This window comes from Astyanax mexicanus, chromosome 4 (assembly GCF_023375975.1).
Source record: "Astyanax mexicanus isolate ESR-SI-001 chromosome 4, AstMex3_surface, whole genome shotgun sequence".
NCBI lineage: Eukaryota > Metazoa > Chordata > Actinopteri > Characiformes > Acestrorhamphidae > Astyanax > Astyanax mexicanus.
This window is the reverse complement of record NC_064411.1, coordinates 48,995,780-49,019,992: the sequence shown is the minus strand read 5'-3', so window position 1 is coordinate 49,019,992 and position 24,213 is coordinate 48,995,780. Positions and strand designations below refer to the sequence as shown.

General features: G+C 37.8%; 1 protein-coding gene across 2 annotated transcripts in view; it reads left to right on the top strand.

Moving 5' to 3' along the window:
• The window catches only part of ncana (neurocan a), a 168,489-nt gene that overhangs the window by 139,841 nt on the left and 4,435 nt on the right, over positions 1-24,213 (top strand). For both annotated transcript variants that reach the window (XM_022678851.2, XM_022678853.2), the window contains 5 exons: positions 6,450-6,563; positions 12,243-12,401; positions 13,565-13,647; positions 16,833-16,977; positions 23,159-23,341. In XM_022678851.2, the coding sequence (XP_022534572.2) occupies positions 6,450-6,563; positions 12,243-12,401; positions 13,565-13,647; positions 16,833-16,977; positions 23,159-23,341 (684 nt within the window). The remainder of the gene's footprint in view (positions 1-6,449; positions 6,564-12,242; positions 12,402-13,564; positions 13,648-16,832; positions 16,978-23,158; positions 23,342-24,213) is intronic.

The following is a 24,213-nucleotide window of genomic DNA, read 5'->3' as shown; positions in this document are numbered from 1 at the left end:
TATTCACTATATGTCCAAATGCTGAGAATCTAATTTGCTTTGAATGCAATAATCGTATCCATCGACTGTTTAAACTTTAATATTATTCTTTAAAAGATAAACATCCCAAAGTACTTTAAACTTGGTCAGACCTCCTCCTGAAATGGTTTGTTTAAATGATCGGATTTGTATCTGTTTAAATGCATCTCAGACCACTTTCTGAAGTGGTTAGTTTGAGTAATCAGATTTGTATCTGTTTTAAATTTGTCTTATTTTGTCACAGACCATCTCCTGAAATGGTTTGAGTCAAATTTGTGTCTGTTTAAATTTGTCCCAGATCATTTCCTTAATTGATCAGATTTGTGACTGATTTGTGATCAGATTTGTGTCTTTACATTTGTCTCAGACCACCTCCTGAAGTGGTTTGTTTGAGTGACCAGATTTGTGTCTGTTTAAATTTGTCTCAGACCACCTCCTAAAGGTAGTTTGAGTGGTAGGATTTAATCTGTTTTAAATGTGTCTTAGACTACCTCCTGAAATGGTTAGTTTGAATGATTAGATTTGTATTTGCTATAAATTTGTCTCAGACCACCTGCTGAAGTGGTTTGTTCAAGTGATCAGATTTGCATGTTTTAATTTAGTCTCAGTTTGTCTCAGGCCATCTTTTAAAGTGGTTTGTTTAACTGAGCAGTTTTGTGTCTGTTTAAATTAGTCTTAGATCACTTCCTGAAGTGGTTTGTTTGAGTTCTCAGATTTTTATCTGTTTTAATGTTGTCTCAATTAGTCTCAGACCATCTCCTGAAGTGGTTTGTTTGAGTGACCAGATTTGTGTCTGTTTAATTTTGTCTTAGACCAACTACTGAAGTGGTTTGTTTAACTGAGCAGTTTTGTGTCTGTTTAAATTAGTCTTAGACCACCTCCTAAAGTGAATTGTTTGAGTAATCAGATTTGTATCTGTTTTAATTTTGTCTCAGTCAGTCTCAGACCACCACCTGAAGTGGTTTGTTTGAGTGACCAGATTTGTGTCTGTTTAAATTAGTCTAAGACCACCTCCTGAAGTGGTCTGTTTGAATGATCAGATTTGTATCTGTTTTACATTTTGTCTTAATTAGACTCAGGCCATCTCCTGGAGTGGTTTGTTTCAGTGATCAAATTTGTATCTGTTTTAAATTTGTCTCAGACGATCTCCTGAAGTGGTTTTGTTTAAATTATCAGATTTGTGTCTGTTTAAATTAGTCTCAGACCACCTCTAGAAGTAGTTTGAGTGATGGGATTTTATCTGTTTTAAATATGTCTCAGAGGACCTTTTGAAGTGGTTTGTTTAAGTGATCAGATTTGTATCTGTTTTACATTTTGTCCTGATTAGTCTCAGGCCATCTCCTGAAGTGGATTGTTTAAGTAATCAGATTTGTATCTGTTTCAAATTTGTCTCAGACCACCTTCTAAAGTGGTTTTGTTTGAGTGGTGGTATTTTATCTGTTTTAAATGCCTTTTTTTACGTGACTTGGCCTTTAAATCCAGGTATGATTCCGATACTAAAGATGCATGAAGTGACCAGGTGTAAACAGGGTCTAAGTGTTTGTAGTTCTTAGGTGTAAAAGAAAGTCAGAGGTGGTAAAAATGGCTGCATTCAGAACTCAATAACCCCACTTTCAACAACCCTTTCAGAGCTCTTATCTTGGAGTGGAAAAAGAAATCCACTGCATCCCTCATAAACCTGGAGAGCCCCGTTTGCCGGAGATTTGAAGCCCTGCTGTTTTCTGGCTGTGATTGGCAGTTGCCCAGGAGACACTGTAAATCTGTCTCTTTGCCTCCCCGGGGTTTCTGGGAAGTCGCTGTGCTCACTTTGTCAACCAGAGCTGTGATAAACCAATGGACTTGAGTGGCCTCATAAACGTCCACCATTAGGTACTGATGGTGTAGACCAGACTGCAGCATTACAGCAGTGACCAGTGGTGATGGACCTGGATTCAAACCCATTCTCATATCTCTTATCTCTTCATTCCTTTATTTAACCATCTACACACACAATTTAAAAGCAATAAGCAATAAGAGCATTTTCTACACTTATTAACACACAATAACACAACCAGATTGCTGTAAACCCCTATAAAAGGCTCGCAGAGGCAACTTTTGGGTAGTGCACCTCCTGGTGAGAGATCAGCGACTATTAGACATGGCTCTACCACACACTTCTGCCCACTGCACTGAAAAAACAGTAATACTAGCACCATTCAGGAATGGTTTATAAAATAAAAAGATCTTATAGTAGAATATTAAAGTCTTCTTTTCTGTGGATTACAGACATTTTAGCTACATTTTTATTTCCATCACTGGAGATAATTCAGGTCTGAAAGGGTTTTAAAAAAATGTGAATTGGTAAACTGTATTTTTTTAATTTTATGTATTGTATTGTATTTTTCCAATAAAAAGTGTTGGTAAAAATGACTAATGTGTTTCGGCACTCAGGCCTTTATCAGGGTTAAAAGGCAACAATTAGTAACTTCCCAGTTTCTTGATTACCAAACAACCAATGAGAACACTGCAAGTACTGATGGCCACACAATCCGCCCATAAGAAGCGAACGGCCACCTAAAACGTCTTAAAAGTCCTTCTGAAATTCAAAAAAAGGCACCTAGTTGTGCAGTGAAGTTGCACCAGATCAGATGCACTTTTAGCTTACGAGTGTAGAGCAGGATCTACAGATCCAGCTGCAACATATGTAAATAAATGTGCTGCAGTGTGATGCTGTACGGAATCACGACTTTATCTAATATCCATTCTAGAGGCAACAAACATGGTCTAAACTACAGCCTCCTTTCTTCATGACACAGTCGTGACTCAACTACCTCAAGGCTTAGGAACACAGCTAAATTCCTAAATTTCCTTCGGGATAAATAAAGTATCTATCTATCTATCTATCTAATGGTCCCCCAACAGGAGGGAGAGCAATGGAGTGTGAACTGTGAACTTATGTAACTTTGTTGTCACACCTTAGCCTGAGTCTGTCTTGTGTTTTTCCTTTTTTTTTTGGTCCTTCCTGCTCCTGTCCTCTGTTCTCTTGTTTTGTTTACCTCCCCATGTGCTTCACATGGCTCTGTTTTGTTTTTGTCCTAGCCCTGCCCTGTCTCATGTGTAACCCTGCCCCCTCGTTACTTCCACAGGTGTCCCTTGTCTGTGCCTGTGTATAAACACCCCATGTGCTCCTTTGTTCTCTGTCGTGCTTTTTGTTTGACCCTGTTTGTTGTGCCTCTGACCTGCTGTGTTTTGGTCTACAGACTTTTGGTTTGTTTTCTTTAGATTGTTTGATCCTTTGTTTGTTTCACTTCTTTGTTTGTTAAGACCTAGTTAGTCATTTGTTTTATAGTCTTTGTTTTTTAGTGTTAGTGTTTATTTCTTTATCTCAGTTTTTGTAATAAAAAAAAAAACAATGCATTTGCATTCTGCCTCCAACGCGTTACATTTGCAAAAACTCTTTATTTTAAAGAGTTGAGGAAGGTTTCAATGATATGAGCTCTTTAATGGCTTCATTTCCACTCCATAATTACTTTTATTGTCCTAATCCCCAGACGCATAACCCGAGGATATTTAATCACGCGGTAATGAAATGTTTAGAAGGTAACAGTGTGTCCGTGCAGTTATTACACCTCACCTCCACAAACGATTCCATACAGCAGAGAGACATGTGGAGCGTGTGCAGTGTTAGTAAATGGCTGCTTCTGCATTGTGTTCTCCACAAAGGCGATGCCGCCTGTGTTGGCATTCACGTCCGTTGCTATATAATTAAAGTGTCTTCAGGCAAAACAGTGGGACAGTTTAAACCAGCTTAGAGGAGTCCATTATGCTGCATTTTCATGCAGGAGAGGACGCCTCTGCCGACATAATTGCCGGGGAACTATACTGGGAAATGTTTAATCTAGCCTCTGAAACTGTGCTGAGTGGAACGCAGGTGTTCGCTCCAGCTACCAGTTTAATTAAAATAGATCTTAAGGCTAAAATGCCAATAACTATGAAGACGCCCGGTATCACACAACGTGCGTCTTCATCTGTGTGTGTTTTCTTATAAATTATCTAGAGGAAAGCAGAGCGTATCTATTTCTGCTGTGCATTAAAGATTCAGCAGTGCGGTATATGGGAATATCAGGTGTTATATATTTATATATTTAGCATTATATAAGTATATGAGGTATTATATGAGTCTGTCAGGCATCATCATTGAACTGTGTGAGAATATCAGGTATTGTGTTAAATGGGAATATCAGGAGTTATTAAGGCCTATAAGATTCATATCATCAGATATCAATCAGATATCATCAGTGTGCGATATGCATATAACAGGTGTTATATATTTATATATTTAGCATTATATGAGCAGGAATTATTAATGCACTATACGTGTATATCAGATATTATCAGTTTGGTATATGAATATATCAGGTGTTATTTATTTTATATATTTAGCATTATATGAGTATATGAGGTATTATATGAGCTTATCATTCATCATCAGTACACTATATGAGAATATCAAGTATTATCATTGTGTTATCAGTGTTATATGGGTGTTATCAGAGTGTTAAATGGGATTATCAGGAATTAATAATGCACTATAAGAGTATATCAGATATCATCAGTGCGCTGTGTACAAATATATCAGGTATTATGCATGTATTTACCAGGTGTTATAGTATTATGCATGCACTGTGTGAGTATATTATGTGTTAGGAATGTGTTTATGAGGGGTTTTCAGTGTGTTATATGATTATATCAGGTGTTATCAGTGTGATATGTGAGTATTATTAGATTTTATCAATGTGTTATAGACATATAGCAGACATTATCAGTGTGTTTATCAGGTTTTATCAGTGTGTTATATGATTGTTTCAGGTTTTATTGTGTGTTATAAAAGTATATCATCGGTTATAAATACACTATGTTAGCATATCAGATATTATCAGTGGTTTTATATATATATATATATATATATATATATATATATATATATATGTGTGTGTGTGTGTGTGTGTGTGTTATCAGTGTGTTAATATTAGGTTTGATCAATCCATTGCATTAAACCCAGAGGTGGAAAGTAACTAATTACATTTTCTCACATTACTGTAATTGTGTAGATTTTATGAGTAATTTGTAATTTTTAAAGTTGTTTGTAAAATAGGTAATTTTATTTTTACTCAAGTTCATTTTGACACAAGTAATTTACTTTGCTACATTGGAAAACTCCCCGTTACTGAGTAAAAAAAAAAATGAAATGCTGGGGGAAAAAAACAAATTGTCTGAGTTTTGTTCTCCATGGCAGCGCAGCTGAACTTTTCCCAGCAGTGTTTATAACGGTTAGCGGGAGAGACGCTGTGTAAATCAGCTGTGCTCGGGGGGAACTGGTGGTCTGTCGAGTTATGCGACCCATCGATATGTGCTTCTTTACGGCACTGCGCATGCGCCCACCAAAAGTTTTTTTTGCATGTTTTCATGTTTGTAATGATAATTCCTTTTGTTTTTAATGTTTTTAGGAACATTAAACAATCTGCTTGGATGTTAAAAACATGTAAATTGCAGTTAAAGCACAGCAATGGCAAGTTAAAACATAATAATGAATTGTAAACCTATAAAAATACGGTTTATAGTTGCCTTTATGACCATAACTTTTAACAGTAAAGAAAAAAAAGGATCATAGAAACCTATGCCACTTGTTCTTGAAAATGTTTTATGGGGTGGTCTGAACAAATACTGCATGAAAGGTCAAAATATTTAATTGAATAATTATTTAATTTATGATTTGTACTTTTTTACATCCAATAATTAAAAGTAACTATGTAACTTTTACTCAAAGTACATTTTAAATTGAGTACGTTTTTACTTTTACTCGAGTAGATTTTTAAATGGGTACTTTTACTTTAACTTGAGTAGAATGTTAGCAAAGTAAAGGTACTTTTACTTCATTACAATTTTTCAGTACTTTTTTCACCTCTGATTATACCATGATATCAGGTATTATTGGCTTGTTATTGGCTTGATATATGGTGTGATATATCAGGTTATATCAATGCAGTATATGAGAACCAATTATCAATTGTATTAATCCATTAAAACAAGTATATCAATTATCATTATATAACATAAATATATATCATTTGTTGGTGGCTTTATATGAGCATGTCAGAAATCAGATTGGTTGGTAGATCAAGTGTTATTAATTGTGTTGATTTGGTTTATTTTGGTATTGTAAATGCAATACATAGTAAAGCAGTAGAGATCAAAAGTTTGAGGACACCTATCTTCTTTAAAAAAAAAGTTAGTCTAACACTTTTATCTATATTTGAGTTAAGAAAGATCAGATGTAGCTTTAATCATTTAATGAAAATGTTAAAAAAGATGCATTTCTGAATGAATGATTGAATGGGTCATTATCAGTTCCACCCTCTAATGCTGGCGTTTATGTTGCTGTTTTGTTGCAGATGTTGACGACTGCCTGTCGAACCCGTGTGAGAACGGCGGGACATGCATTGATAAGGTGGACTCCTTCATCTGCCTGTGTTTGCCCAGCTACAGCGGAGACATGTGTGAGAAAGGTAATGGATTCGAACGCGGGAGGATTAGTGCCGCAGTGGAATTCATTTTCAATAGAGGAGACAAATCTCAATGCTCAGTGTCAAATGCTTGTGCATAATGTGCCTTCGCCTTGTTAGAATCCCAGCCACTGTCGGTGCAGCATCGGGGAGGAGGCAGATGTACGTGAATACACACCACTGTCTCTCCCAGAGCATCTCTGTTAACGTTATCAGGGTTGCTTTTTTTTAGTGGAAGGAATTAGAGGTGAAAAAATGACTAATAGATGAGGGCAGTGAGCATAAACAGCACAGTGCAGTAATAGTGGGGTAATGATCGTGACCGGCAGTGTCTGGCAAGAATTGTCCATGCAAGACAAGAGAGACAAGCGACTCAGAAGCAGAAATCGATCACATCCACATTCAATACAGCAGACCAACACACACATACATACAGTACAGCTCTGGAAAAAAATAAGAGATCACTTCAGTTTCTGAATCAGTTTCTCTGATTTTGCTATTTATAGGTATATGTTTGAGTAAAATGAACATTGTTGTTTTATTCTATAAACTACAGACAACATTTCTCCTAAATTCAAAAATTGCAATAAATATTGTCATTTAGAGCATGTTTTAGCAGAAAATGAGAAATGGTTGAATTAACAATAATCAGACCTCAAATAATGCAAAGAAAACAAGGTCATATTCACAAAGTTTTAAAAGTTTAATAATCAATATTTGGTGGAATAACCCTGGTTTTTAATCACAGTTTTCATGCATCTTGGAGCATATTCTCCTCCACCAGTCTTACACACTGCTTTTGGATAACTTGATTATATTCCAGAGGTTTTCAACTTGGTAAAATCAAAGAAACTCATCATCTTTAAGTGGTCTCTTTTTTTTTACAGAGCTGTATATCCCACAGGTCAGTGTAGCATTCTTTAGCTTCAGTGGGACAGCATGGCAAAAGTCATGGGACACAATACTAGTTTCTTAAATTATGAACAGGTTCAGAAAGGTATTAATTTTAAATGCTCTGCAGGTACTGTGTCTGTGTGTGTGTGTGTGTGTGTGTGTGTTGCACGGCTGCTCGACTCCTCGGCCTGCGTGACATTCATCTCCACTCCCCAAAGCCCACGCCACCATTAATCTCAACAGCTTTACACTCCTGCCACAATCCAGCCTGTCCTCCTCCGAGTTCACACACACACACACACACACACAGAGATATGAGCACACACACACACTAATGATGATTTATGAATTCTAATAATGCAGCTACCGCAACACAGGGCCGGAGCACATGAAGATGATGTAATGGAGATACTGAGGACATATGAGTCAGTGAGAGAGTTCTTCTGCGATTTGAGGACCGGATACAAGGACAGGGGTTTATAATATGACGTTTTATGATGTGAATAAACTGCTGTTAGTGTGATAAAGAGTGTTATAGTGGTCACAGTGCTGGCATGTCTGTGTGCTAGCCTGTGTGAGAGATTTTAAACCCTGTGCAAGGTGTGTTGTGATGCTTATTGCTATCTTACAACCTGCTAAAAGTCTATTTTCACACCTTCCACCTGCATTGTTTAGGTAGCAACAGTGCTTCTGAATATATCTACATTGATAGGCATGTTGGTCTCGAAATGAGGTGTGTTTAGGTACATTTCTGGCATATTGCTATCTTGGCAATGGAAAAAGCAGGTGCACCACTGACTGAAAGTTACCTAGGCAGATGTCAACAGTTAGACGTGTATTCCTGTCTTGGCAACACAAGCGAGCCATTGTGCCCAAGACTTGTACAGCAGTGCACAAACCCAACTTTTATATCAAGATGACCTGCTCACGCACCTTTACCAGCATAAACGAGCACAAAGCTTCCTCTACTGAGAAGTGCTGGACATGTCCAGGTAGCTGCACCATTAAAATAGCAATCCGCCAAAATCAGAGCACACCTGGTTCTCAAAGGGAATGGCACCTTACGCCGAAAACACACCCATGATTAATTAATTATTATAGAGAATTAGTACATGCCTTTTGTGCATTTCAAGCAGCGCAAGGCATACTTTTCCCGTCGTTTTGATAGCAAAGACACGTCCTAAAACAAGCTGCGCTGTGCATGGTTGATGACTCACCTGTCATTGACTTGTCATATTTAAGGCATACAAATGCACATAATACAAAATGCAACCCACTAGAGAAAGTCCTTATACAAGATGGTGAAACAGTAAAATGTAAAGGCAAAGTCAAGAGAAAATAATGTTGTTGATACTCGAGAGCAGCTAATCACCTACAGATTCTACTTTGCCATTCCAACCAAAACTTGTGATCCTTTGCTTTTTCCATATCTTATCATAAACTATAAGCACAGTGGAATCCATGCATACAATATTTACTTTATTACTGTTCTTTTTTTATTTTTTATTTTTTATTTAGGGTATATTTGAACATGTTTTAAATGTCTGAATTTTCTTAATAATTAACAGTATTCATTTAAAAGGGTCAATTTGAAATGGTGTGTTTGCATTACTATTCTGATATATTGTCATTATTTCACAGGAATGAAATAATTAATATTTATCATTAGTATTTAATGATAAGTATTTTTATTGTATAAACAAAAATAGTTATTGTGAAAACATGTATGCACTGTAAATTCATATTTAGTATGAATGCAAATAAATGTATGCCTGTTTTATGCAAAACTGAATATTTACAGACATTATTCCATTTCTTTGGGTTGGTGACAACTACATTCAAACTGAGATCTCTGAGTTTAATCAACTTGCCATTGACCACTTCTTTTCTATTGGCTTTTGGCACCATTCATTTGCATACTGTGTCCCTCATTTTCTGACAGTCACTGTCAGTGTGTAGCCATTCCCTCAAGTCTACCTTAGTTAGACTTGTAGATCATATATTAGGATTAACTGCCTGGTTTTACATGTTGTAGGCTGTGAGAGCAAGCATCATTTTCTGAGCTGCTAACTCTATCTATCTATCCATCCATCCATCCATCCATCCGTAAATCTCAAAGTAGAATTATTGTCCAAATCATTTGATACAACACAAATAAATCAATTAATCTAACTTAAAAAAAATGTAAAACCTTAAATTATATAAGTAAATTCAGCTTTTCCAGGCTTACAATATACAGCATCAACTGGGTTTTTAATGAGATAATGTTTCCTCACATCAGTTTTAACGTGTTCTGTGGATATAAAAGTCCATCATGATGGAATATTAGTGGCGTTAAAAGTGTCACTTTACTTTATTTCAGGCACTGCTCCTTGTTTCCATTACAGAAATGCCCTGTGAGTTAATGGCGACTATCAGAATCACTTAAGAGTTAGCAAGTTGGGAGTTAGCTGCCGCGAATTAGCATTGTGAAGCTCCTGAAGTGCGCTGAGGATTGGGGAGGCTAAATTATGCATTTGAACTGCATTTGAATTCCCGATGTGTCTCTGAAGGCTTCATACTGACGGGGTCTTAATTAGCACCCTCCGCTCTCCTAATAGCAGCTCCCTCATTGCACTCATCTGCTGTGAACCAAAGACCAGCTGCCAGGGTTACAGTCTGACAGCACTCGCATATCCCTCACACACACCAACACACTAATACACACACGCAATAAATTCCGCTCATATTAACATTTCATCATGCTGTAAGCTCTTAAACTCTCTTAGAGTAGGATTTGATTACCTGAGGTTAGATAAGCCACATTTTATCAATGCTAATGGCTAATCAAGCTAGACTAGTCTGAAAACGGATCAATGTCAGCGCAGTCATGGGCTGATAAATTGCTTGAAAGTGGGAGATCTTTTCATTTCATCTCTAAGAGAAGAAAGAATTTGCATGCAGAGTCTGTTAGTCCCTCTCTACACTGACCAATAATGCACTATTAAAAAAAACACAAACTTAAAATGCTAAAGTAGCCAAATACAGAGATTTTTTATTTAATTTAAAGAGACACTCTGTGAGTTTTTTGGCTTTGGGGATTTGGAGACCTCTCTGGTGAGAAGGTGTAATTGCACAGAGCATGTGGAAGAGTACTTTTAATGCAGGTTAATGTAGATAAACCCCTCTCTGTGAAATTCTGGTAATAATTTACGATTAGTAACATAGTAATAAGTAGAATATTTGTCCCCTCCCAATTCAGGAATACTACTGCTTACAATTTAATAGAAAAAATTGTGAGGACTGATGATTTAATGAAGGCACAATTTACACATTTTTGTTGGGTGTTTTGTAATCCCATTCACATAAAAATCAGAGCATTTCGATTTCATTGTGTGGAAGGAAACTACTCTAAGATAATGGCTTAAAATATAGTAAACTTCATACCGTAAGTCATACAAGCACAGCATCTACATGCAGGTAGTCTTAGGACGTCATATCATGTTCATTTTTGAAATACTGTCAAAATGCAGGGAGCAGATACACAATACATTTTAAGATTTTAAGATTAAATATATTAAACATTTCAGGGATGGTCGTGCCAGGACACTGACATCATTAATTAGAATATTTGTCCTCTCTCAACTCAAAAATACTACTGCTTACAATTTAAAAGAAAAAATAGTTGGGACTGCTTATTTAACTAAGGCGCTGTTCACACATATTTTTTATGTTTTGTTTTTTGTTGTTGTTCACTAAAATCAGAGCTTTTTGATGTCATTGTGTGAAAGGCAATTGCTCTAAGATTATGGATTAAAATATAGTAAACCACATACAGTAAGTTATACAAGCACAGCGTCTACATGCAGGTAGAGTGGCCCTACTGTCTAACTGCTGCTCATTAAGTGTAAAGCCTTCCTGTCTTAGGATGTCATGTCGTGTTCATTTTTAAAACCTTGTCAGAATATAAAGAGACAATACATCCAAAAAAAAAAACTATCAGACTACTTTTAGATGGTCGATTGTAAGAATGAACATATTAGACAATGCAGGGATGGTCATGCCAGAACATTGACATCATTAATTAGAATATTAGTCCCCTCCCAACTCAGGAATACTACTGCTTACAATTTAAATTTAGATTTAATGAAGGCATCGTTCACACATATCTTTTGTGTGTTTTATCGTCCCATTCACATGAAAGAAAAACGTTTTTTTTTCACTGAAATCAGAGCATTTGGATGTCATTGTCTGGAAGAGAACTGCTCTAAGATAATGGCTTAAAATATAATAAACTACATACAGTAAGTTATATAAGCATAACATCTAAACGCAAGTAAAGTTGCCCCAGAGTGGCCCTACAGTCTAACTGCTGATCAGTAAGTGTAAAGCCTCCCTGTCTTAGGACGTCATGTTGTTTTCTTTTATTAAAAACTGTCAAAATTTAGAGAGCAGTTACATCAAAAAATAACTACCAGACTACTTTTAGAAGGTATATTTTAAGAATGAACAAATTAGGCGCTGTTTTATCATCCCATTCAGCTAAAAAAAACATGTTTTTGTTAACTGAAATGAGAGTATAAAGGGAACTGCTCCAAGATAATAGCTTAAAATATAGTAAATTACTTAATTTAATTATATATATAAAATTATTAAATGAAGTCATTCAAGCACAGCATCAACATGCAAATAGAGTGGCCCTACAGTCTAACTGTCTTGGGACATCTTGTGCTGGGGTAGACCTTTATCTAAACTAAGTTAACTAAGTTATCTCTAATTCCCTTTCTCTCTCTCTCTCTCGTTCTGCAGACACTGAGGGCTGTGAGCATGGCTGGAAGAAGTTTCACGGTCACTGCTACAGGCTGTTCCCCCGCCGGCACACCTGGGAGGATGCTGAGAAGGACTGCAGGGAGCACAGCGGTCACCTGACCAGCGTCACCTCAACCATGGAGCAAGACTTCCTCAACGGTTCGTCACACAGCACCAATCCCATCAACAGCTGTTCCCTTCACACTATAGCTGAGGAGAATTTTAGGGATTAGAAAGCTGACCATGGAACGAAACAGTGACTAGGAGCAATAAAAGAGTAGAAACAAACAACAAGTCAACTTTTATTTAAACTCAGAATACATTAAAATTGATCCTCATATACATATGAAAAAAATAAGAGACCACTAAAAAAAAGGTGAGTTTCTTTGATTTTGCCATATTGAAAACCTCTGGAATATAATCAAGAGGAAGATAGATGATCACAAGTGGCATAAAATTGTCCAAAAGCAGTGTGTAAGACTGGTGGAGGAGAACATGAAGCCAAGATGCATGAAAACTGTGATTAAAAACCAGGGTTATTCCACCAAATATTGATTTCTGAACTCCTAAAACTTTACAAATAAGAACAAGTTTTCTTTGTTATTTCTTTCTTGCATTATTTGAGGCAGAAAGCTCTGCATCTTTTTTAATTATTTTAGCCATTTCTCATTTTCTGCAAATAAATGCTCTAAATGACAATATTTTTATTTGGAATTTTGGAGAAATGTTGTCTGTAGTTTATAGAATAATAAAACAACAATGTTCATTTTACTCAAACATAAACCTATAAATAAATAAAATCAGATACACAAATACATATATCTAAATAGATTGGTGTGCCAAACGGCATGGGACAGCAGTATATAAATTTAAATATTACTTTACTGAATAGCTTGGGAATGCCCAAACCTACATAAGTTAGGAGGTGTTATCTTGTGAGTGAGGTTAAACACTGGCCAGCATGCTCATGGCAAGGCTATGTAAATTTCTAAAGTTAATTTTGGATGTTAGATGGATGTAGGGACGGTCTTTTTCTCAAAGTTCTGCTGGCAAAACATTTCATTCAGTAGTAAATATCCCACAGGTCAGTGCACTGCTCTCTAGCTTCTATTGGACCTGACAAAAGTCATGGGATACAATAGCATGTCAGTGTATAGATGCTCCACAGAAACTTTCTGTAGGCTTTAAAATGAGCTCACCTTCAGCTACAGCTACAGACTGTTGGTTTGGTCACCATCTTCATTTATCAGAGTCATGTGGCATGATGCCCGTGGCAGTGCAGGAGACTGAGCTACACTGAACCATCACTCTCCATCTGTCAGGTCTGGGCCATGAGAACACGTGGATCGGGCTGAATGACAGAACAGTGGAAGAAGACTTCCAGTGGACTGACAACGTGGACTTGGTGAGTGCTGGCGTCAAACACACTCACAGACACACACACACACTCAGACACACACTCAGAAACACACACACACTCAGAAACACACACTTCAACCCTGATCTGCGTCAAAGCTAGCTAAGTAATACAATGTTACCAATGACAGGAACGAGAGTCATCTGAACCATTTAAAACCATTCAAATACCAGATATAATTGATTTCTTTGCTCTTCTCAACATGCCCATCATTAAATCTGTGGTTTCCCCAAATAGTGCCCTTTACTAAATTTTGACCCACAACACATATCTGACAGAAAGTTCAATGGCAAAAGTTGAAAAGTTTGCCCAAATATGGTCTAATCCATTTAAAATAAAAAATGGACAAATGGACAACAAATTCAGTTTTTTTTTCTCTTTAATATTATTTTCCCTAAATGGTCTTTCTATATATCAATACTGTTGTAAAACTGGATTACATGACTTCTATAGAAGAGCAGTATCAATAAAGATAAAATAAAATACTTGGATATCTGTCAGCAATGGGTGCAAAGTAAAGTAGCTGCAGCTAGATGCACTAGTATTCGTACATTAGTATTTCGGGTGGAGTCACACAGGGTTCTATTTTAGGACCTATGAAACTGATGTTATTTGCTAGTTACTACGTAGTTATTAAAAGAGTTGAGCCAGTCTAAAGCCTAAGGCACACATCATTTTAGTCTGATTCCAAGCCCAAACTGGTCGGTGCGACTGAATTTCATGATCGGGACGGATTTTGGCTTCGTCGTGCGTCATTTTAGTGTTTGTTTGGTCTTCTCAACAGGCATTTGGTCTTCTCAATGGACCCATCACTAAATATATGGTTCCTGAAATAGTGCCCTTTACTAACTTTTGACCCACAGCACAAATCTGACAGAAAGTTTAATGGAAAAAGTAAAAAAAAAATCCCAAATATGGTCTCTTCCCTGTAATTATCTTTAAAATTGAGGTTAAAGTGTCTACTTTCTGTTGTCCATTTGTCTTTCATTTTATGTCCCCAACAAAAAAGAGCCCTAAATGTCTTTGTAGATATCTGTATTGTAGTAAATTGCACATATATATATATATATATATATATATATATATATATATATATATATATATATATATATATATATATATATATATATATATGTGCAATTTACTACAATACAGATATCTAGAAATATATATATATATATATATACAGTTGTGGTCAAAAGTTTACATACACTTGTAAAAAAACATAATGTTATGGCTGTCTTGAGTTTTCAATAAGTTCTACAACTCTTATTTTTCTGTGATAGAGTGATCGGAACACATACATGTTTGTCACAAAAAACAGTCATAAAATTTGGTTCTTTCATAAATTTATTATGGGTCTGCTGAAAATGTCACCAAATCTGCTGGGTCAAAAATATACATACAGCAACAAAATTTGTCAATTTTGGTGATGTAGCGAGTTGTGTCAATCAAATTAGCTTCATGTCATGGCCTCTTCACTTCTTGTAAGTGATTCTGATTGACTACAGCTGTTGACTTCTCATGAGCCCATTTAAATAGGGCTCATTTGACCCAGTGATTAGACTCAGCTACAAAAGCTACAATGGGAAAGTCAAAGGAACTCAGTGTGGATCTGAAAAAGCGAATTATTGACTTGAACAAGTCAGGGAAGTCACTTGGAGCCATTTCAAAGCAGCTACAGGTCCCAAGAGCAACTGTGCAGACAATTATACGCAAGTATAAAGTGCATGGAACAGTTGTGTCACTGCCACGATCAGGAAGAAAACGCAAGCTATCACATGCTGCCGAGAGGAGATTGGTCAGGATGGTCAAGAGTCAACCAAGAATCACCAAGAAGCAGGTCTGCAAGGATTTGGAAGCTGATGGAACACAGGTGTCAGTCTCCACAGTCAAGCGTGTTTTACATCGCCATGGACTGAGAGGCTGCCGTGCAAGAAAGAAGCCCTTGCTCCAGAAAAGGCACCTTAAGACTCGGCTGAAGTTTGCTGCTGATCACATGGACAAAGATAAAACCTTCTGGAGGAAAGTTCTCTGGTCAGACGAAACTAAAATTGAGCTGTTTGGCCACAACACCCAGCAATATGTTTGGAGGAGAAAAGGTGAGGCCTTTAATCCCAGGAACACCATGCCTACTGTCAAGCATGGTGGTGGTAGTATTATGCTCTGGGGATGTTTTGCTGCCAGTGGAACTGGTTCTTTGCAGAAAGTGAATGGGATAATGAAGAAAGAGGATTACCTCCAAATTCTGCAGGAAAACTTAAAACCATCAGCCCGAAGGTTGGGTCTTGGGCGCAGTTGGGTGTTCCAACAAGACAATGACCCAAAACACACATCAAAAGTGGTAAAGGAATGGCTAAACCAGGCTAGAATTAAGGTTTTAGAATGGCCTTCCCAAAGTCCTGACTTAAACCCCATTGAGAACATGTGGACAGTGCTAAAGAAACGGGTTCATGCAAGAAAACCATCACATTTAGCTGAACTGCACCAATTCTGTCAAGAAGAGTGGTCAAACATTCGACCTGAAGCTTGCCAGGAGCTTGTGGATGGCTACCAAAAGCGCCTAGTTGCCGTGAAAATGGCCAAGGGACATGTAACCAAATACTAATGTTGCTGTATGTATATTTTTGACCCAGCAGATTTGGTGACATTTTCAGCAGACCCATAATAAATTTATGAAAGAACCAAATTTTATGACTGTTTTTTGTGACAAACATGTATGTGTTCCGATCACTCTAAAAATAAGAGTTGTAGAACTTATTGAAAACTCAAGACAGCCATAACATTATGTTTTTTTACAAGTGTATGTAAACTTTTGACCACAACTGTATATATATATATATATATATATATATATATATATATATATATATATATATATATATATATATATATATATAATAAAGATAAAATAATAAAGATAAAATAAAATACCTGTCAGCAATGGGTGCAAAGTAAAGTAGCTGTAGTTAGGTGCACTAGTATTAGTACAATAGTGTATAGTGTGGAGTCCCACTGGGTTCTATTTTAGGACCTATGGAACTGGTGTTATAACAATTCAAACATGCAGTGTGAATTCTCCACAATGCATCCGATTCAAAAAGTCACACCATTTGGCTCAAGGGTCATGTCCAGCTCTGCCCAGTGAGTAAAGTTTCTCTCTGCTGCTACAGGTGTACGAGAACTGGCGGGAGAACCAGCCGGATAACTTCTTTGCGGGCGGAGAGGACTGCGTGGTCATGATCTCTCGAGAGGACGGCAAGTGGAACGACGTGCCCTGTAACTACAACCTGCCCTACATCTGCAAGAAGGGCACAGGTGAGCACAGGGAACTCCTTTCAAAGTCCAACTCCTGCAAGTAGCACTGACCAGTAGCTTCTAATGATCCTGAACTAGTTTCTTCTTTAAAGTTCTGTTAAAGTTCCTCCAGGTGGGAAAGAGCTTATTTGGAGCACATGAATTAGTCAGACTGGACCTTCCATGTGCTGTTTTTACGATATTTTCATGACCTTCCTGACTACCTGACTACTTTTCTACCTAATGGACGTCAAATTTGTTTATTAAAAGCACGTTGTTCAGCTCCACTGATCATATAGAAGCACTGTATAATTATTTACGGTATTTTTTGGACTACAAGGTGCGCTTAAAATCTTCCAATTTTCTCAAACATCGACAGTGCACCTTATGTATGAATTGTGGTTGAGCTTACTGACCTCAAACTGATTTTATGTGGTACACAGCACTCTATTGTGCTGAATTCCTCACCCCTGCCAGGAAAAGCAGGAAAAGCAGTGTGTAAGACTGGTGGAGGAGAACATGATGCCAAGATGCATGAAAACTGTGATTAAAAAACAGGGTTTTTCCTCCCAATATTGATTTCTGAACTCTTAAAACTTTATGAATATGAACTTGTTTTCTTTGCATTATTTGAGGTCTAAAAGCTCTGCATCTTTTTTGTTATTTCAGCCATTTCTCATTTTTTGCAAATAAATGCTCTAAATTACAATATTTTTATTTGGATTTTGAGAGAAATGTTGTCTGTAGTTTATAGAATAATAAAACAACAATGTTCATTTTACTGAAACATAAACCTATAAATAGCAAAATAAGATAAACTCATTCAGAAACTAAATTGATATCTTATTTTTTTTTGTACAAAGCTGTAAAATAGTACTAAAAAACACTATACACAGGTTCTGACCACATTTTTAACATGGTATTTGTTGAGCTTGTGGGGTCGTGTTCAGATTTCACACTCAGTTTCCTCTCTGGCCGTCTCCCATCTTTAGTGGCTATTAACTCTGCTTTATTTTTCCTCCCTACTTTGTATTCCTCCCTCCTTTTATGACTTTAACACATCTTTAATCTGGCCCACTGGACTAACCTGTGCTGTTGGCGGTCAGGTCTACGAGGACAGCATGAAAACAAGGCACTGTGGAAAGGATATGCAGGCTGGCAACTGGGAGGCAGAGCTGTCGCCAGAGCCCATTTCCACATGCGAGGGCTCTTATCCCTGATTAAGGGCAGGTGGGACTGATTTAGAGAAGAACACTCTAAAAGCCGGGCTCTTGCTGCCAGTTGGGAGAGAAAACATTGGCTGGAGAGCCAGAGCATTACACTGTAAACTCTGGTGTTTAAACTCTGGCTGTTTTTGCGTAAAATCTGATATTTCCAGACATTACTCAACTAGTTTGAAACATGAAACATTTGTGGCCAATACTGTATACGTATACTGTTACTTTATTTTAGTAATTCACTTAAAAATGTAAAACTCATATATTATATGGATGTATTACACACAGAGTGATCTATTTTAAACGTTTATTTATTTTATTGTTGATGATTACGGCTTGCAGCCAATGAAAACCCGAAAATCAGTATTTTATATAAAACCAACTGGTACTTTTGGCAGTGTGGGCAGTGTGCCAAGTCCTGCTGGAAAATGAAATCCACATCTCCATAAAAGCAGTCAGCAGAGGGAAGCATGAAGGGCTGTAAGATTTTCTGGGAAATATATATATATATAAGTCTAAATATAATATATAATATGTGGAAACTTCACACTAGACGTCGAGCAGTTTGGACTGTGTGCGTCTCCACTCTTCCTCCAGACTCTGCTCCCTTGATTTACAAATGAAATGTAAAATTTACTGATGATCAGTGATGGTTTGGAGAGACATGTCATCTGCTGGTGTTGGTCCACTGTGTGCACATTTGCTGGAAATGATCGTGACCTGCGGCATCTGGCTAGATTTGTCCGTGTATACAGAGAAGTTGCAGAAATCACTGCATCTGCATTAAATGCAGTGTATCCAGCTTGGGTGTTGTGAGTCCTCCATGGAATACATCAGTAAGCCTTAGGTGCCCTTAGAACACTTTTTAGCAGATACTGAACACTGTAAGAAACTCAATAAGGTCAATAGTTATGCCGCAGGCTAGCAGCCAACTGGTATCTATATTTTGTCCTCCATTTTTTTGTACATGAGAAATAATAGAATACCCTTAATGTGACCTCTCTCTCGCCTTGTGCCGCGTTATAAATTTTGATGCACCCGTCGTCATGATCCAACTTCAAAGTGTGGTCATGCGGTGCACCCTGGTGGGAATCTCTTTTTTTTGAGAGCACTTCAAAGCAACATTCATTTTCTATAGCTGGTAAACAGGCTATTGCTTTTTATTTTGTTTATTTGAGGCATGAAATCTGCTGTTGTTGCCAGGAGACACTGTTGTTCAGAATTGCGAGTTTATTGAGTTTATTGAGTTATTCAGGCGGGAGGGGTTCATTGTGGTTGGGTGGAGTTAGAACATTTTTTTTAGGGTTTCTTTAGGTTTAGTTTTTACAGTTAAATCTCCATACACTTTACTCTGATTTACTCTACTTTACAGATGTTGTAACAACTTCTGCCCCATCTGTATGCAAATATGTTACGCAGCAATATAAAAAAGAAGTATAAAAATTCTTGTTGGATTCCCTTCATTTCTGTTTACAACTAATAGTTAATTCACTGTTGCAGTAGATGCAGAGTTTCAGCCAAGTGAAGAAGAGTCAGATTTTGGCGCAACACCAGTTCTTTTTCTTCTTCTATTGTTTAACGCTTTAAGATAGCCTGCCTTAACTTCCTGTGAATTGGCCAAAAGTCTGAAACAAGTCAAACGTTAAAAAAAACGTGCTTTTACACTGAAAACCCAGACCTGGACCATGGATCAGTTGATCTGGAACAAGACCACATCTTTTTCTCTGACCAAATATTGCTCCTTTGGTTCTTTGGTCAAATAGCAAAATCACCAGTGGAAAAAAAAACGAGCCTGTGTTGCAATTTTGTATAAATCTCAGCCCAAATCTGTTTCAATACTCAACTCACATCCAGGCCAAGCGCTGCATGTACCAACACCCCCTTTTGCCCTGTGCCGCTTGTGCCAAATCCCAGATAATGAGTGTAGTATGGACAATAGACCATAATACTGGTGCCAACAGTGTCCAGTTGGCAAGTGTAAATCACATTCGGCCCAATTTCACACAACTGATACCAAGTCTCAGCCAATGCTGGCATAAATCATCAGAGGTCCCACCTATAACTTAAGTTCAGGGATGCAGTTTTCCTGTATTTTTACAAGGGCTCCCTAATGCCTGCAAATGATGAACAACAGCCTGGAAATCATCTTTTAGAATGAGCGAGTGAGAAAGAGAAAAAAAGAATAAAAGAGGAGCAACCTTTCTGAAAGGATGGGATGTCTGCCAAGTTCGGGCTGATTCTTCAGGCTATCTGGGTTGATCCGGACTAGAGGTCTGTGCAGGAATGCTTTTTTAAACCCGCTTCTCCTGCTCCTGCTTGTTTTAGTCCCGTTACTGCCCGCTCCCAACAAAAAAATGACTTATTTCTTTATTAAAACAGCAATTTAGCGCTGGATAGCACTATCCCATTTCTTACCACAGTCCAAACACATGCCATCAGGTAAATTGGAAATGTTGAACTTTTCAATCTGTGTGTTTGTGTGTGTGTGTGTGTCTGTCGGTCCATCCTCTGCTTTAAAATTCATCAGTAGTATCTTGAGGTTTTTTTTTGTGTTGTTTGCATTGGCTATTAATTTGAAACTGCAACCTTTCTTGCAGATTTCTTAAGTATCAGTCAGACGTCTGTTGTAATTTAATTTTAGAAATACATTTCTGAATGCATTGATCACGATTTTAGCATTGATTGCAGCCAGATCAAGAATCTTGTAGTAGAGGTGGATTTAGGCCTGTGCACTGGATGAAAGGATTGATTTAGAAATAAAAATTAAATGTTATTAAATTAAATTAATGACTATATTCATTATTATTATTATTATTATTATTATTATTATTATTATTAGATAGATAGATAGATAGATAGATAGATAGATAGATAGATAGATAGATAGATAGATAGATAGATAGATAGATAGATAGATAGATAGATAGATAGATAGATAGATACTTTATTGATCCCAAAGGAAATTTAGCAGCAATAATAATAATTTATTATTATTATTAATATTATTATTATTATTATTATTATTGATTAGTTGTTTTCCTTCTGTTCTAAATCATTCCGTGATTATTATAATATTCTACACAATTTAATCATTTTTAATGTTTTTTGTACGGACCAAGCTGAAAAGATCAAAAAAGTCCAGACCAAAAAAGACTAGCTAAAAAGTACCCTAAAGCTCAGGTCAGATCGGGTTTGGACAGGATTTTTTCAGGCTTTTTATTACAAGCTGACCCAAAATTTCAGGCCTGTTTAAAGTTTAGCTGCCCTGTTCAGAGCTGTGCTGTTAAAACAGTGTCTCAGAGTGCGGTAGCAGACACAGCCTCACTGTCCACACCAGCCTGGATAACACAGACACACACTCTCTTCTCCTCCCTCATTGAGGCTCCAGCACAAGGAAGCCTCAGTCTTAACCACATCTCTGAGGCAACATTCAAACAGACCTCGAGGGGCTCAGGGGCTGGCTGTCAATCCCACCTTTAAGCTTTATACTCCAGTTCCACCATGTCTTCTTTTGTGGCGTATTCCCTCTCTCCCTCTCTCTCTCTCTTTCTGTGTGACCTCCTGTGTTCCTGAGAACAGGGCTGGATTTACAGTCCAGCCTGCAGCCTCCAATATAAAGAATGGAGGGGGAGTTAAGGGCTTTAGTGAGGGGGCAGTAAAACTTTAGTTATCACGTCTGGAGCCGGACAGAAGGATATACAGGCCTGGGCCTCATGCCACTGGCACGTAACAATGGGGCACTGTCCCTGAGGACTGTGTGTGTGTATTGTGTGTGTATTATTTGTCCGATGACTTTTGCCAGGTCCCATGGAAGCTAAAAACACAGCCATGACCTTTTTTTCTGAAGCCTCCTGCATTAAATATAGTGATTGAAGTGATTTCCGCCAGAGCTGATTATCTGTTCGCATGGCCAAATCTAGCCAGACACCACCAGTCACGATCATTACCACCCACTATGGTGTGTAATGGCTTCTGTGATGTACTATTCCAGTCGTACTGTCCATGTTTTTGATTGAGTACAATTGATTGAGTCAACATCCAGATTGCAGGCTAGAAAAAGTAAGTGAAGCACTGTGTTAATGATTTCTTCAAGAGAAGAGAAGACTTTTTTGAAAAACCTGTTTCAGTTAAAGGAGATGAGATTGGGTGTATTTCACTGGGTTTTAGTGGTGTTTCTTTTGTGTTTCAATAAATAAAGGTAATATAACAGATAAATATGCTCTTTTCAAGTAGGATTAGGATGAACTACTGTATGTCCTGATCCATATAATTCACAAATTTTGTACAAACATATTGTCATGCAAGGCAGACACATAACAGACACACACAGATACCTAGGGGCTAGGCTTACAGGAGTAGTCAGGGACAGGCAGGGTCAATAATAGTATGGCAGCAAATAAAATCAACATACCAGAGCGTAGTCGGGCAAACAGGGTAATACACAGGAAATCCAGCAGAAAAGGGGCAAGGCAAGAAAGTAGTCAAAAATACAAAAATATGATGGCAACTGAAACAAATATAAAGTGGGCAAGGAAAGAATCGATAGTCAAAAACAAAAACAAGTCGGTAACAAAAGCAATAAACAACGGAAACTCATTGTGGAAGAGCTAGCTAACTAGATTCAATAATCTGCGACGGACAGAGAAAACAGAGGGGTATTTATACAAAACAGATCAGGCGCAAGCAATCAGTAACTGGGAGAGCAGGAGCATCAGAGCATCACGTGATCAGCAGAGTCAGGGAAGTCTGGTGTGAGTGCATGCTGGGAATTAGAGTCTTTGTTGTGTAGTTCGGAGTTCAGAGCAAGCAGACTGACAGTGTCAGGACTGAAACTTAACAATCTATAAATTCAGGACTTGCACAAAGACGCCCTAGTAAGATCACTTAAAAGAACAACAGTAATAGTATCTGTTTCCTAATATATTGAAATTATATGATGTTGTACGCATATTGTACCATTTCTCTGTTTATTCCTGCTGCATTAGTGATGTGTGGAACTCCTCCTGCTGTGGAAAACGCATACCTGGTGGGTCGTAGGCGGTCCCACTACGACATCCACTCGGTGGTGCGTTACCAGTGTGCTGACGGATTCTTCCAGAGACACATCCCCACAGCCCGCTGCCGGCCCAACGGAAGCTGGGAGAGGCCCAAGATTGTCTGCACCAAGTGTGAGTAGGGCTTTGGATTGATTGAACTTTTTCTCAGACTTTTATTATATAAACACAAAACAAGGTGTGACTAATGGTCTTTTGTGCCAAATCTCAATGTCAACACCAGTCTATGACCATTACCACAAACCTTGGCTTCTATGCTTTGATGGTAATGCTTTCTGTGGTGTACTGTTCCAGTTGTACTGTCCATGTTTTTGATTAAACACCTTAAAGCTCACCTTCCGCGAAAATCCAATTTTTCTTGTTTTTTGTGGAATACAGTAGGTCTCTCCGAGTTGAATGTGTACACCTGCACATTAAACTGTTTTGCAGCCCCCATTGTCTGCAGGAGCTAAGCAAAGAAATCCCCCCCCCCCCTCTGAAAAACGGGTGAATTTTGAATTATCTTTCTGCCTACGTAGGCAGAAACTCACAGACCAGCCCACCTTGGCTCGAGAAACTCCCAGAGGCGGAGCTGAAGCGACGCAACATCACCGCTCATCAGTTAGGAGGTGGGAGGCAGTGAGCGGCAGAGCGGTGGAGGGGCGTCGCAGTGCTCCTAGCCAATCAGAGGAGAGATATTTGCATGCTGTTTGCATGTATGAATATTCATGAGCAAAGCTGGAATCCGGTCATTTTGGACACACCCCTAAAACAGTCCATTAAAAAAGAGCTATACAGAGACACCTGAGCACTTTTTTTTTACAAAAACGGCTCACATGTCATTCATTCATACTAGAGACCACAACTAGACATTTTAAAATGAAAGAAAAAACGACGGAAGGTGACCTTTAAGTCAACATCCAGATTGCAGGCTAGAAAAAGTAAGTGAATCTCTGTGTTAATGATTTCTCCAAGAGAAGAGAAGATTTTTCAAAAGCTGGTTCAGT